Genomic DNA, 16338 nt, shown 5'->3' on the forward strand with positions numbered 1-16338 from the left:
TACAAGTGAGTTGTTAAACTGTTATTGTCGGTGAAATGTTACAAGTGAGTTATTAAACTTTTTATTGCAGTGAAATGTTACAAGTGAGTTGTTAAACTGTTATTGTCAGTGAAACTTTACAAGTGAATTGTTAAAACATTTTATTGCCAGTGAAATGTTACAAGTGAGTTGTTAAACTGTTATTGTCAGTGAAACTTTACAAGTGAATTGTTAAAACATTTTATTGCCAGTGAAATGTTACAAGTGAGTTGTTAAACTGTTATTGTCGGTGAAATGTTACAAGTGAGTTGCTAAACTGTTATTGTCAGTGAAATGTTACAAGTGAGTTGCTAAACTGTTATCGTCGGTGAAATGTTACAAGTGAGTTGCTAAACTGTTATCGTCGGTGAAATGTTACAAGTGAGTTGTTAAACTGTTATCGTCGGTGAAATGTTACAAGTGAATTGTTAAAACTGTTATCGTCGGTGAAATGTTACAAGTGAGTTGTTAAAACTTTTTATTGCCAGTGAAATGATACAAGTGAGTTGTTAAACTGTTATTGTCAGTGAAACTTTACAAGTGAATTGTTAAAACATTTTATTGCCAGTGAAATGTTACAAGTGAGTTGTTAAACTGTTATTGTCGGTGAAATGTTACAAGTGAATTGTTAAACTTTTTATTGCCGGTGAAATGTTACAAGTGAGTTGCTAACCTTATTGTCGGTGAAATGTTACAAGTGAGTTGCTAAACTGTTATTGTCGGTGAAATGTTACAAGTGAGTTGTTAAACTGTTATCGTCAGTGAAATTTTACAAGTGAATTGTTAAAACTTCTCGTCAGTGAAACTTTACAAGTGAATTGTTAAACTTTTTATTACCAGTGAAATGTTACAAGTGAGTTGTTAAACTGTTATTGTCAGTGAAATGTTACAAGTGAGTTGTTAAATCATTTCAGAACATTTCTGGAGATACGGCTTTGCACTGTGCTGCTCAGCATGGACACTGTGGAACTGTGTCAGTCTTGTTACAGGTGAGTTATCTATATTGTTACAGGTGAGTTATCTATATTGTTACAGGTGAGTTATCTATCTTGGCCTTGGTGGTGCAGTGGTTAAGGTATGACTATACCAAATAAAATCCCATAGGCGACCATGTTAACGTTTGTGTTTAAAAACACTATATGCAATATGTCAAGTAAACTATGACCCATAAATATCAGGACCCATATTCACAAAACATTGTAAGCCTAGTTTTACACGTAAACGTAAATCTACGACTGAAACAACGAAAACGTAAGTTATGTGTAAAGTTGGACGTAAATATAAGAGTGCCTCCGGTTAAAACTAACGCTGCACGTAAGTCGTGTACATATAATAAATTAAGCACGATCGCTGTTATTTACTATTATTTACGAAAACTGGCAGCATTCCAATAACTGAAGCAGTTTGCGATGGCGAACGCCCACGGATTGAACATATTTTTGTTGGTGATCGAATGGATGTTTTCTACTCGGCCAATTTCTCCTGAGTTATCTCTTCATTTTTAAGAACTGTCTTCAAGTTTGTACCAAAACGCGGATCCTCACCAATACCAAAATGCCATGGTTCGCCGTTCGCGATGTTATTGTTAGCAGACGACAAACAAAATTGCGTTTTGCGCATTTGTTATTTACCCGGTAGCCATCGTTTCAAATGTTTTTTATTATTATTTCTCCGGTGAGAGTGTTAAATCGTAGATTTACGTCCAACTAAGTTACGTTTACATTTACGACCGTCTTTGAGAATAAGGTGCTTCTTGCACTTAAATGTAAATCTACGGCAGACGTAAGTGCTAGTCGTAGACGTAAATTTACACCTTTTTGTGAATATGGGTCCAGTACTACAACCCCTATCTCAAAGTATTAACTGAAGAAAATGATTACTTTCCCTAGTTTTGTAAAAAAAATTAGTACTTTGTTTTTTACAGGTACCCCATACATGTTCCAAGCACAAGGCTACTTAACACAGTGGTACTAGGTGAAATAAAATTGCGTACATTTTTAGCCCAGACACACTTACATTTATCACCAATCACAGGGCTTGTGGTGTTCATTCTCTATCAAAAGTTTGGTGCACCTCGAACTTTGACCCAGCCAGAAATTATTTGGTTTAGTGCTACCTTAATCCATCGGACTACATGCTGGTAGGTACAGGGTTCGCAGCCCGGTACCGGCTCGACCCAGAGCGAGTTCTTAAGGGCTCAATGGGTAGGTGTAAAGCCATTACACCCTCTTCTCTCACTAACCACTAACCAACTAACAACTAATCCATTGTTCTGCACAGACAGCCCAAACAGTTGAGGTGTGTGCCCAAGGCAGCGTGCTTGAACCTTAATTGGATATAAGCACGAAAATAAGTTTAAATAAATATCATGGTACAGGTTGTTGATCTTGGTACAAGTGAGTTACCGATCTTGTTACAAGTGAGTTTTCTATCTTGGTACAGGTGAGTTACCTATTTCGGTTCAGGTGATTTGTCAATCTTGTTACAAGTGAGTTACCTATCTTGATACAAGTGAGTTACATGTATCTATCTTGTTATAAGTGAGTTATCTATCTTGGTACAAACATACAAATATTAGCTTATGTAGTAATTAAACTGGTAAAACAATGTTTACTGTGGCATGTTTAGTATTTTCTAATAGAGAAAGCCTGTAACATTAAGGCATTTTTGTTCTGTCATGCTTATATAAAGATTCCTAGCTTGCCATATGCAAAGGAACATTTAATTACCACACCAAATAGAGTGGACATGGGACACCACACAAATCTGCACCTGGTTTAACTTTCTATTTTAGAAGAATTGTCATGACCTCTGACATTCTACTAAAACCAGTCACAAGTTCAGATCTACATGTATTTACTTTGAGGGAACCAATAAGGGAAGCAACTCTGATTAAACCTCAGTATACAGGCAACACATTACACGACAGGGGCTGTTCAACAATTACGTAACACAATATTTGGTATTTTCAGGGCTAGCTCTGGGTCAGCAGAACATTTCACCAAATTATCTATTAAAAAATATCACTTAATACTTGAAATTATTTCACCAGATTAAAATCAAATTCAAAATGAAAATCAGTCGCCAATTGTTTTTAAAATTCGCAATTGGCAAATTTGGCAAGTACCAGAGCTAGCCCTGCATTTTTATGAATGTTTTGTAACACTAAACCACTCCTTACTAATAGTTTGGGATTTTCTGTTTGTAATAAATACTAGATTGAACAAACATCTGTTCAATTAGAATAACATATCGATAGCTGGTTGTATTTTACATTATAAATGTTACATGACACCTGCTAAACAGCCCCTCCCTGCCCCATAATATTTAATGTTTCTCCCTTACCATGCCCCACTCCTGAGCATGGCATAACTGTTTCTCTTCTGTACCCAATTTCACAAAACATCATAAGCCTAGTTTTGCACATAAACTTAAATCTACGACTAAATCACAGTTCTTATTAACATTATAGTACAACAAATATAGTTAAAAGTACACATATTTAATTTTCTCTTGTCCTTAGAATACTCCATTTTCCTTTTAATGATGTAATTTCCTTCGTGAAATAGAAAAAAAGAAAGAAAGAAATGTTTTATTTAATGATGCACTCAACACATTTTATTTACGGTTATATGGTGTCAGACATATGGTTTAGGACCACACAGATATTGAGAGGAAACCCGCTGTCGCCGCTTCATGGACTACTCTTTTTGATTAGCAGCAAGAGATCTTTTATATGCACCATCCCACAGACAGGAAAGTACATACCACGGCCTTTGTTTCACCAGTTGTCAAGCACTGGCTGGAACGAGAAATAGCCCAATGGGTCTACCAACGGGGATTGATCCTGGGCCAACCACGCATCAAATGAACACTACCACTGGGCTACGTCCCACCCCTCGTGGAATAGATGCCAAACACGTGTAAATGTATGCCCAGTATAACTGCTTGTTGCAGACGTAAACTTACGATGTTTAGTGAAATAGATGCCAAACACTTGTAAATGTATGCCCAGTATAACTGCTAGTTGCAGACGTAAACTTACGATGTTTAGTGAAATAGATGCCAAACACTTGTAAATGTATGCCCAGTATAACTGCTAGTTGCAGACGTAAACTTACGATGTTTAGTGAAATAGATGCCAAACACTTGTAAATGTATGCCCAGTATAACTGCTAGTTGCAGACGTAAACTTACGATGTTTAGTGAAGTAGATGCCAAACACTTGTAAATGTATGTCCAGTATAACTGCTAGTTGCAGACGTAAACTTACGATGTTTAGTGAAGTAGATGCCAAACACTTGTAAATGTATGCCCAGTATAACTGCTAGTTGCAGACGTAAACTTACGATGTTTAGTGAAGTAGATGCCAAACACTTGTAAATGTATGCCCAGTATAACTGCTAGTTGCAGACGTAAACTTACGATGTTTAGTGAAGTAGATGCCAAACACTTGTAAATGTATGCCCAGTATAACTGCTAGTTGCAGACGTAAACTTACGATGTTTAGTGAAATAGATGCCAAACACTTGTAAATGTATGCCCAGTATAACTGCTAGTTGCAGACGTAAACTTACGATGTTTAGTGAAATAGATGCCAAACACGTGTAAATGTATGCCCAGTATAACTGCTAGTTGCAGACGTAAACTTACGATGTTTAGTGAAATAGATGCCAAACACTTGTAAATGTATGCCCAGTATAACTGCTAGTTGCAGACGTAAACTTACGATGTTTAGTGAAATAGATGCCAAACACTTGTAAATGTATGCCCAGTATAACTGCTAGTTGCAGACGTAAACTTACGATGTTTAGTGAAATAGATGCCAAACACTTGTAAATGTATGTCCAGTATAACTGCTAGTTGCAGACGTAAACTTATGATGTTTTATGAAATTGGCCCCTGTTCTTTTCCTTTCCCAAAAGCACCCAATGAAACATTTTGTTGAGGTGACATTAAACATACATTCCTTTCCTTCATTCCAGGACAAAGCTGACCCGACCATTCGGAATCTTGCCAGTGATTCTCCTCTGGATTTCGCTGCACAGTTTGGCCGAGGTGATGTGGTCAAACAGCTTCTGACCACGCACCCAAACCTGGCGAAATGCAGTCTGTCGGACCACTCACCACTGCACCGGGCAGCAAGAGCTGGTCACACGAGCATCGTTAAATATATGCTTGAAGCAGGCTTCTCTATTAACATGAAGGTACATGTACAATTATTTCAGCTTGAAAGACATTCATAAAAAAAATAAAAAAATCTATTTATGTTTTTCATATTTTAGTGTAGTTGCATAAATCAGGTAACATTTTGTTCAGTATTACGTCTCAAATTTCAGAGATTGTTACACACTTTTATAACATAAAACAGTAGTTGCTAATAATTTTTCACCTGACTAGAAATATCGCAAATCAAGATTTTGAAAACAAAATGTTCCCTGTAAATGGCCACTTAGAGACTGTAGGGTGCGAATCAAGGTGAAGGTCAGTGTGGATGGGCCTCAGTGGTGTAGTAGTTAAGCCATCTCAAAATATCTGTTTGTTCATTTCTCGATACAGACTCCCAAGCAGAGTGAATTTAATGACTCCATGGATAGGTGTAAAACCAAGACATCGACCACTGACAACTAATAACTAACCCACTGTCCTGAACAGACACTCCAGACAGCTGAAGTGTGTGCCCAGGACAGTGTGCTTGAACTTTTAAGTGGATAGAAGCATGAAAACAAGGATAAATGAAATCAGGGCTTCTAGATTTTGGTAGCCCCACTCCTGTGGCTATTGATATTCAATGTTGGGCTAGTAAATAACTACTATTACCATGCCTGATGGCTAGTGAAAAAAAGAAAGTTGTCAAATGCTGCATTTAAGTCTGTTTTGTAAATATGAATATCATAGCCCCACTCCTACCTCCCAAATCTCAGTATTTTTAAGCTCTGTCTTCCTCTTTAGGTGACATATCTGATTATTACTATTACTAATAGTATCAGTAAAATTAAAGTAAAGTAGGGCGAGTGGCTTTTTAATTGTGGCTAGTACATTTTTAAAATTACTGATCCCATGGCTAGTGGATTTAAAAAAAATTCTACAAGCCCTGAATGAAATGATGGTCAGCGTGGGTTGTGTTTGTGCTGTTCAGAGTATACTGCTGTGATGTTTTACCTGCAGAGTATACTGCTGTGATGTTTTACCTGCAATTAATTGAACTTCTTACTTGGATTTCTCTGCCATTTTAACATGTTTTTGGCTGAGAGAGCGTTTTTAATTATTTAAATAACATATTAATTACATTTTTTCAACCGTGGAATATCAGTATATATTCAGTGTGCTTCTAGTCATCTTAACGTTTTGCATAGTACTCCGTAATAGTACATGTATCATAAACTCAGTTATACTCCCCAATATATAATTATGCTTTTGATATGTATCTGTGGAATAATTAAAGGTAAAATTCAGTTTAAACTTGATTATATTCACCAATATATAATTATGCTTTTGATATATATCTATAGAATTATTAGAAGGTAAAATTCAGTTTAAACTTGATTATATTCACCAATATATAATTATGCTTTTGATATGTATCTATAGAATTATTAGAAGGTAAAATTCAGTTTAAACTTGATTATATTCACTAATATATAATTATCTTTTAATATGTATCTATACAATGTAGAATTATTAGAAGATAAACAGTTTAAACTTGATTATATTCACTAATATATAATTATCTTTTAATATGTATCTATACAATATAGAATTATTAGAAGGTAAACAGTTTAAACTTGATTGTACTCTAATGGTGCTTTTGGTATGTATCTATAGAATTAGTAGAGGTAATATTCAGTTTGAACTTCTACAGGAATTTAGGATGACCAGAAGCTCATCAGATAAATGAACAAAGATAAGAATGAGAACAATTATTTCATGTGCAGTTTTACTTGTTATGAACAGTCTTTAGTAACAGAAAATATGTTACAGTGACAGCAGTGTCAGATAATATCTCGAACAACTAAACAGTAATAACTCACGATGACTATAAACACAGAGAACTAGGGTACAGCAGATTAGTATTTCTAAAGATGGCCTTGTAATAAATCAGTGTGTTCTAGTGGTGCTGTTAAATAAAACAAACTTTAGCTTTACTAAGGTCTAATTCACATTTAGCAATAGTTAACTGAGAAATGTATAATTCACATTTAGCAATAGTTAACTGAGAAATATATAATTCACATTTAGCAATAGTTAACTAAGAAATGTACAATTCACATTTAGCAATAGTTAACTGAGAAATGTCTAATTCACATTTAGCAATAGTTAACTGAGAAATGTACAATTCACATTTAGCAATAGTTAACTGAGAAATGTCTAATTCACATTTAGCAATAGTTAACTGAGAAATGTATAATTCACATTTAGCAATAGTTAACTGAGAAATGTATAATTCACATTTAGCAATAGTTAACTGAGAAATGTGTAATTCACATTTAGCAATAGTTAACTGAGAAATGTATAATGAACATTTAGCAATAGTTAACTGAGAAATGTATAATGAACATTTAGCAATAGTTAACTGAAAAATGTATAATTCACATTGTAAACTGACTGGAGTGTGTTCTGTATTGTGATTGGTTAATTACATTCTTTTTCCGGGATCAAATAAAAATAACATTAGCAGTTGGAACAGGCCAAGTTGACGATTCAAGGGTCTACAGTTAGATTGTAGCCAGGTATTTTTTTCAAGAAATGCCAAATATACAATTAGTTCTGTTGAAAAATGATTCAGTTTACAATGGACATATCCATCTGGAGTTTTTAGATTTGTGGGTGTTATTGTCTATTTGATGCTCGCAAATGTTTAATTTTTTACCTCAGGCTAACGCCTTCGGTCAAAAATGACATTTGCGGAATCAAATAGACAATAACACCTGCAAATCTAAAAACTCCATATGGTTATCTCCTAATTATTACTAACTTATTGTGAACATAACTATTTAATAACAGTGTGATGTTACAGATACTAAAATAAATTAATGAATCAAGAGTGAACTGTGTTGCATTTGAAACTGTGTAGACATGTTTTTACTATACTGTCCCAGGCATTGAAATAAGTCGAGAACGGTCGTTCAGGTTACCGGGAGGTTACCACATGTAAGAAAAGTCGAGAATGGTGTTTCGTGGGTTACCAGGCTATATTTTGTGGTAACCTGTAAATAGGTTACCAGACACAATGCTTATTTTGATGCCTGCTGTCCTGACCTGACCAAAGGTAAAAACTTACATTTGTTTTGGGGTGATTTTCTTTGTGGGCTTCAATGTGTAAAACCATTATGATTATCATTATGCAGAACCATCTTGTCTAATGCTTTGTTGACAACTTCCCACAGTTAATTCTTTTCGAGCCATCGTGTAACCTGAAGCCAAGGGCTAATCTTGGTACCCTATCACTAATATTAAAATTTCAAGATTTTTTTTTCGTAACCCACATTCATCTCTGAATATATACCCCATGATTATAACTTGATTTAATTTTGTTGTTTTTGAATGAGAGCTATGCGTGATATTGTCTTGCTGTTTGGATAAGCCAAGCTTTCCTTTTGGGTTTTAATATTTATAATATTTATGTAATTGATTGGTTGGTTTTTGACTTAATATATTTCCATAGTTATATAAAAAAAATGTTTTCCTATGTATGTAGATTAGCTGGCTGGTATATTCTCCTGGATGATTGCAACTGGAGCAGTGGAGGTTGCAAGGTTAAGTTATGTATATCTACCAGGTAGTCTTAGGGCTCAGAAAATAATGTAAATGATTCTTTCATTTGCCTTTCATTCATACAGGACTATCCTTCTCAGTAGACCCATTTTGCAGTTTGGGCTATTTTCCGTTCCAACCAGTCTTCCATAACTGGTTCATCAAAGGCCATGCTATGTGCTGTCCTGTCTGTGGGAAAGTGCATATAAAAGACTCCTTGCCGCTTATCGGAAAGAGTAGCCTGTGGCGGCAGCAGGTTTCCTTTAAAGAAATATGTCAGAATGACCATATGTTTGACGTCCAATAGCCGATAATAAGATAAAAATCAATGTGCTCTAGAGGTGTCGTTAAATAAAACAAACTTTACATTCATACAGGACTAGTTTTATGTAACTGATTTTTCATTTGCACATTACAAATAAATTAAGGATATAATTGACAAACGTGTGATATGTTATGCAATATGAAATTGGTTACCTGAGGCTTAATTTATGGTAACCCATAATGGGTTTCACAAGTTATTTATTATCAACAGCCTATCTGGACTATAACCATTATATAATACTGCATCTTGTAATCTCTTATCCAGACCTAGGCAGCCAGGTTACATGCCCAGAATAATGTCCTTGAACCTTATTTAGACAAATCAAATACTGTACAACAAAAAAGCAAATTAAACTTGTTTTTAGCTGTTTAATGACATTATTATGAAATATATTTACCAGATTAACTTCCTTTCAAAGCTGGTGATTTCATGGGTAACAACACTGAGTTAAAGGTACATACCCATGGCCCTCTAACAACACTGTGTCATTCCTCTGGTTGAAACTTTCTTTTTTTGCTTAAGAGTATTCATTTTTGTTCTTGAACTGTGTTCTTAGTTGTCCTAATATCTCTAGAAGCTAAAAATAGAGTCATGATGTGCCTGCATTTTTATGATACTGAACTTTTTAAAAGTACCTTTTAGAAATACATCCTAATAAATTACCAGGATGCATTACAGTTAAGAATACTTCCATCTGATCATGATCAAAAACAATTCTTGTCTTCAGATACAATTTGGGATTGTGGAAAGTTAGACAAATTTGTAGATGTATACAGTGTCATAACATGCTCATTGAGGATTCAAAAATAAATCTCACATTTAAGGAAAATTTCTTCATAAAAACCAACCAATGACAAAACGAAATAAAGTTAAATGAACTTGAAATTACAATGTTTCGCATAGCCTTATTCCAAACATCATGTATATACTCTTCAAAAAAAGAAACGCAAAAGGGTACAAATGGGTTATAACTCCGATTTTATGTTTCCTACCGGTTCATGCTTTGTGAATATAAGGTCATTGCATGTCCCAAACACATTCCCACGGTTACATTCGATAAAACGCAGCTACTGTACAATAAAGTTCCAAAATGTGAATATTCGCAAAAACGCAGCCACGTGCAAACCATGTCACCACTGCACGTGCGTTGTCTGCACGTGCAACATGAACACCGACAGTATAAAAGTGCAGGGTGTTCGCTTGCCTGGCCTCTGTATCTGGCCGACAGTTGACAATCCAGGACATGCCACGTCTCAGTGAACCGCAGAGAAACAATGCCATCGGCCGACTAGACGCAGGCGAATCCAGAACGGCCGTTGCCAGGGCATTCCATGTGTCCCCAAGCACCATCTCCAGACTGTGGGACCGTTACCAGCAACATGGATCAACACGTGACCTCCCTAGATCCGGTCGACCACGGGTCACTACCCCCGGGCAGGACCGCTACATCCGGGTACGCCACCTTCGGGAACGATTGACTACTGCCACCTCCACAGCCGCAGCAATACCAGGTTTGCGCAGGATATCCGACCAGACCGTACGGAACCGCCTACGTGAGGTAGGAATTCGTGCCAGACGTCCAGTTCGAGGTGTCATCTTAACACCACAACACCGTCGACTCCGACTGCAGTGGTGCCAGATTCATCGACAATGGCCTCAACTGCGATGGAGACAGGTGTGGTTCAGTGACGAGTCCCGATTTCTGCTCCGACGTCATGATGGAAGATGTCGCGTGTATAGGCGTCGTGGTGAACGTTATGCGGCAAACTGCGTGCAGGAAGTGGACAGATTCGGCGGGGGTAGTGTCATGGTGTGGGCAGCCATCTCACACACTGGCAGAACTGACCTGTTCCACGTGCAGGGCAACCTGAATGCACAGGGCTACATTGACCAGATCCTCCGGCCACACATCGTTCCAGTTATGGCCAACGCCAACGCAGTGTTCCAAGATGACAACACCAGGCCTCACACAGCACGTCTCACAGCGGCTTTCCTACAGAACAACAACATTAATGTCCTTCCTTGGCCATCGATATCTCCGGATTTGAACCCAATTGAGCATCTATGGGACGAGTTGGACCGACGCCTCCGACAGCGACAACCACAGCCCCAGACCCTGCCAGAGCTGGCAGCAGCCTTGCAGGCCAAGTGGGCCACCATCCCCCGGGACGTCATCCGTACTCTGGTTGCTTCAATGGGCAGGCGGTGCCAGGCAGTTGTCAACACACGCGGAGGCCACACCCGGTATTGACTCCAGATGACCTTGACCTTGGTGGTGTGTCCTATCACTTACTCACAATGGACTAGAGTGAATTGTGAACAATCCTGCAACATTTGGTAATTATCGGACTCACCATTCAATAATTAAATCAATTCTCCAAATGTTACGACAATGTGGTTTTGCGTTTCTTCTTTTGAAGAGTATATATGCATTGAGCCATATTGTGATATGATGTCATTTCCCAAAATGATGTCACTGGTTAGTCACATGATTACACCGACTACATATAGATGTAAAAAAAGTTACTTTTTAAAATCAAGAAACAAAAGTTTAGACAGACATGCCCCCACAGTGTAATAGAAGCAAGTTTATTTAAGCATGTTTGTATTTGTCACTGTTTGATAGCACTGACCATTTTGTATGCTAACACGTAGCATGTGTGTGTGTGTTGCAGACTGACGGAGGAAGCCCATTGCATGAAGCCTCCAGATATTGTAAAATTGATGTTATTAAACTTCTGCTTGAGAAAGGTGAGTTCAGCGTTTCACTAATCTTCAAATTACAATTCTCTAGTTTTTAAATATTTAATTTTTATACTTTCTGAAATACTAGTGTGTGCAGGGCTTGAAATAGGAAACAAAATATGGCCTGCTGTTATGTTGGGTTTTTTTTTTAATACAGGCCAAAAAGGATATGTTCTGCTAAGAAAAACCCATGTCTTGCTGAAAATAAGACAGCTCTGGCTGAGGAGATGGTTTAAGATAATGTATGAAAAATTAAGACCTTTGAGGTGTATTTTATATGAGATATGGAATTAAAATACAACAGCATCATGAGCTAATAGCATATGAGATATGGAATTAAACTATAACAGCATTATGAGCTAATAGCATATGAGATATGGAATTAAAATATAACAGCATTATGAGCTAATAGCATATGAGATATGGAATTAAAATACAACAGCATCGTGAGCTAATAGCATATGAGATATGGAATTAAAATACAACAGCATCGTGAGCTAATAGCATATGAGATATGGAATTAAAATACAACAGCATCGTGAGCTAATAGCATATGAGATATGGAATTAAAATACAACAGCATCGTGAGCTAATAGCATATGAGATATGGAATTAAAATACAACAGCATCGTGAGCTAATAGCATATGAGATATGGAATTAAAATGTAACAGCATCATGAGCTAATAGCATATGAGATATGGAATTAAAATACAACAGCATCGTGAGCTAATAGCATATGAGATATGGAATTAAGTTACAACAGCATGATGAGCTGATAGCATATGAGATATGGAATTAAAATATAACAGCATCGTGAGCTAATAGCATATGAGATATGGAATTAAAATATAACAAAATCATGAGCTAATCAGCAGATAAGATAGTCGTATGTACGTACATCTCTTGAAAAATGACCTGCGGTTCGCAAGCTAGGTTTAAAAAAAACATGGACTGTTTTCACTGTTTGCAGGCCACTGTTTCAAGCCTTGTATCATATTAACCATTTTTGTGCAAATATCTTCAATGAAAAGTTTTTTGGACATAATCAAAATGTAATATTGTAAATAAAAATGCATATTAACCTTTCAAAAATATGAAAATAACGGATGTTTGGATAATTAAAAAAATATATATCTTCTACATGTGTGAAGAACTAAGTTGTTGCATGGTTTTAAAATAACAATACAGTTAGGTACGGATTGAGGAGTTGCTCAGCACGTTTGAACATTTTATATAACCACTTTGTTGGCAGGTGTGGATGTAATGGAGAAGGACAAGAGTGGATTGAATGCTATGGAAATACTAAGCGTTCTTCCATCACAGAAGGCGTATGAAGCAGTTCAACTTATCAAAGGTGAGTCAAAATTGATCGTTGGAGTGAATATCAATCTTTCTAAATGCTTTCCACACACAGGTCAGGTCAGGTCAGTTCAGAGTGTTTAACGTGCACATTCAGAACAAGCTGTTATAGTGCACTCCTGTCCTGGGCACAGGTGCAGGCTCCTCTGTCCAGGACAGGAAAGGGGTGGGGTGGGTTGGAGGGGGGACCACCTACACTGGCTACTGCAAGAGAGCACCAGCAGTCCGACTGGGGCCGGTAACAGGTGGAGGGTGGTATGGTGCTATGGAATTTGGAAAGTCCCGTAGGATTAAGCCAAAGAGAATGGATGCACATTTTTTTTTAAGGAAATTAGGCGCAATTTTGAAAACCTGCCAAAAATTAAAAATAGGGAACACACACAAAGTATGTTTTCTTTAAAGGAGAGGACAATTAAGGCATTTGGCCTGGTATGCATATTCAACGATATATAATGCACATTATTGCTTAATATCAACACGTATAATCGTATAGTTAATTAATAAAACGGTTAAATGTGACGGCTATCATATATAACGGGCGCAGCCATTTTGTACCATCTCAGTGAGTACGCCCTCTGGCGAGCTGGTGGTTACGTAATACTTAACGCGTAACGTCAGGAATGAGCCTTAGAACTAGAGAAACACAATCTACCTGGTTTTTGCGGGATGATAAATAGTCGTACATTGCAATGTTCTGTAATAATACACATCCCAGTAAGCGAGCAATAAGTATATCCAGCACTATATATATATATTAGTTTTCAATACAAAATAAAATACCATTGTCAAAGTGGCTACACAACAAGTCGAAACAATTAACAATGTTTTGCCCATGCATTAACCTACGTACTAAAATGATACACAGTGTTTTCTTAGTTAATTGGTCTATGCTGTTAGTTGCTTCTACCTGTGATTCCTGATTTGCAGGTGTGTATTTGATTGGTAACCAGACGAGCCAATTAATTGACGCTGTCTAGACACAAAAATACATACCAGTATTGTGGAATATTACCTGTCGCCCCTAAAATTGTAATGGACATGGTTTATTACTGTAAATAGTTCTGTAAAACTATTGATTAAGTAGACTTTTCCATCTAAAAGCACAGAACTGACCAATTACGTAGTCCCAAAGAAAAGAAAATTATCACTTGGATATCGTGGGTTGTCGTTTTTGCTCCAACGTAGCATATCAATAGGCCTAATTTTGTACATTTTTTCCTTTGAATTATTTAACAGAGAAAAATACTATAACCCCATTTTGTTCTGTTAATGCAACTTGAAATATATTTAGTTAAATAGTTTATCATAATATTACGTCATTTATGCTGTTTTACAAGTCAGGTTGATCAAAGAGAAGTGCCTTGTCGAAAATTACTGCTTTTGTTTACACTGTACATACAGGAGATGGTCAGGAGCTGACGTCACTTCGCCCCAAGCTATCCCACCGGACGTCACAAAAACTAAACAAAATGGCTGCCCCCAGTTAGCAGGAATAATTGTGTTTTTTTATTAACTCTAAAATTACGCGTTTTTCATTTGCTAAAGTGTCAGTATGTGTTGGTGGTCCGGGTATGCATCTTTCCAACACATAAGGCTCTTGTTTGAGTTGACCCTACCTTTAAGTATAATAGTGTAAAATTGAGTACAATAGAGAGTTACTTCCCTTGCAATTGTGGTCATTGGTCAAAGATTAGCAGTGATGCATTTAGTTTAACTTTGAATTTATATTCTGGAATATTATTAAGCCTGACTTTAATTAATTGAAATGAACAATAATACATTTTTATGTGACTTAGATATCTGTTAATGCTATATTGAACTTTCTTTATTCGTTTAAAGTCTCGTTCCAGCCAATTCACCATGACTGGTATATCAAAGGCCGTGGTATGTACTACCCTGTCTGTAGGATGGTGCATATAAAAGATCCCTTGTTGCATGGGCAAGACATTGCCCAGTGGTAAAGTGCTTCTTGATGTGTGGTCGGTTTGGGATCAATCCCCGTCAGTGGGCCCATTGGGCTATTTCTCACTCCAGCCAGTGCACCACGACTGGTATGTCAAAGGCTGTGGTATGTGCTATCATGTCTATGGGATGGTGCATATAAAAGGTGCCATGCTGCTAATTGAAAAGAGTAGCCCATGAAGTGGCGACAGCGGGTTTCCTCTCTCAATATCTGTGTGGTCCTTAACCACATGTCTGATGCCATATAACTGTCAATAAAATGTGTTGAGTGCATCATTAAATAAAACATTTCCTTCCTTCGATTAAACAGAGCATATCAAACAGAATGCCATTTTGTGTCCGATTGATGATAGAACACCTTCTGAAGACGAGTATCCGGAGAGCTTCTCAGACAACCCCTCCCCAGTTCGACCAGTCCCGGCCCCTCGAACTAGTATCGTCGCAGACCAGTCTACCAAGATAGACCCCATCTACAGCTTGGAAGTGGCTCCACGAGTAACTGTTCAAAGGTGCTATCAGTTTTTAATCAATCTTTAATCTGCCTCTTCATGTGTGTTTGTGTGTGCGTGAGAGTTTCGTGGTGTGTGGAGGTATGCATGTTATAATGTGCTTTTTAAAAGGTATTTTTTTGTGGTTTATATGAGGCTGTATGTTTTGTGTGTTTAAATATGTACGTGTGGGTGTTTGGCATGTCCTGTGGTGTGTGGTGTAGATGTATGGTGTGGTCCTTGTGTAGAATGGGTGTGGTGTGTTTGTGTGATGTGTCTATGTGGTGTTAGTGTGGGCTGTGTCTATGTGGTGTGGTGTGTATGGTGTGTTTGTGATTTGTTTGTATATGGAGTGTGTGTAGAGAGAGAGAGTGTGTGAGAGTGTGTGTGTGTGGAGTGTTTGTGAGTTTCTGTGTGTATTGTTTTTTGTGTGGTGTGTGTGCACATCTGTGTGTCTACGGTGTGGAATGTCTGTGTGGTGTAGCTTGTGTGTGTTTGTGATTGTGTGTGTATGTCTGAGTGTGTGTATGTGTCTGTATGTGTTTGTGTGTGGTGTGGGTGGATGTGAGAGAGTGTGAGTGTGTTGTGTGTGTGTGTATGTGTATGTGTCTGTATGTGTTTGTGTGTGGTGTGGGTGGATGTGAGAGAGTGTGAGTGTGTTGTGTGTGTGAGTGTGTGGAGTATGT

At 37.3% G+C, this 16338-nt stretch overlaps 1 protein-coding gene across 3 annotated transcripts in view; it reads left to right on the plus strand.

Moving 5' to 3' along the window:
• Nucleotides 1–16338, plus strand: part of LOC121380476 (ankyrin repeat and SAM domain-containing protein 1A-like) — a 165335-nt gene that overhangs the window by 15182 nt on the left and 133815 nt on the right. For all 3 annotated transcript variants that reach the window (XM_041509293.1, XM_041509296.1, XM_041509294.1), the window contains exons 4-8: nt 933–1007; nt 5004–5225; nt 11773–11848; nt 13096–13197; nt 15475–15673. In XM_041509293.1, the coding sequence (XP_041365227.1) occupies nt 933–1007; nt 5004–5225; nt 11773–11848; nt 13096–13197; nt 15475–15673 (674 nt within the window). The remainder of the gene's footprint in view (nt 1–932; nt 1008–5003; nt 5226–11772; nt 11849–13095; nt 13198–15474; nt 15674–16338) is intronic.

The sequence above is a fragment of the Gigantopelta aegis genome, chromosome 9, assembly GCF_016097555.1.
Source record: "Gigantopelta aegis isolate Gae_Host chromosome 9, Gae_host_genome, whole genome shotgun sequence".
Classification (NCBI taxonomy): Eukaryota; Metazoa; Mollusca; class Gastropoda; order Neomphalida; family Peltospiridae; genus Gigantopelta; species Gigantopelta aegis.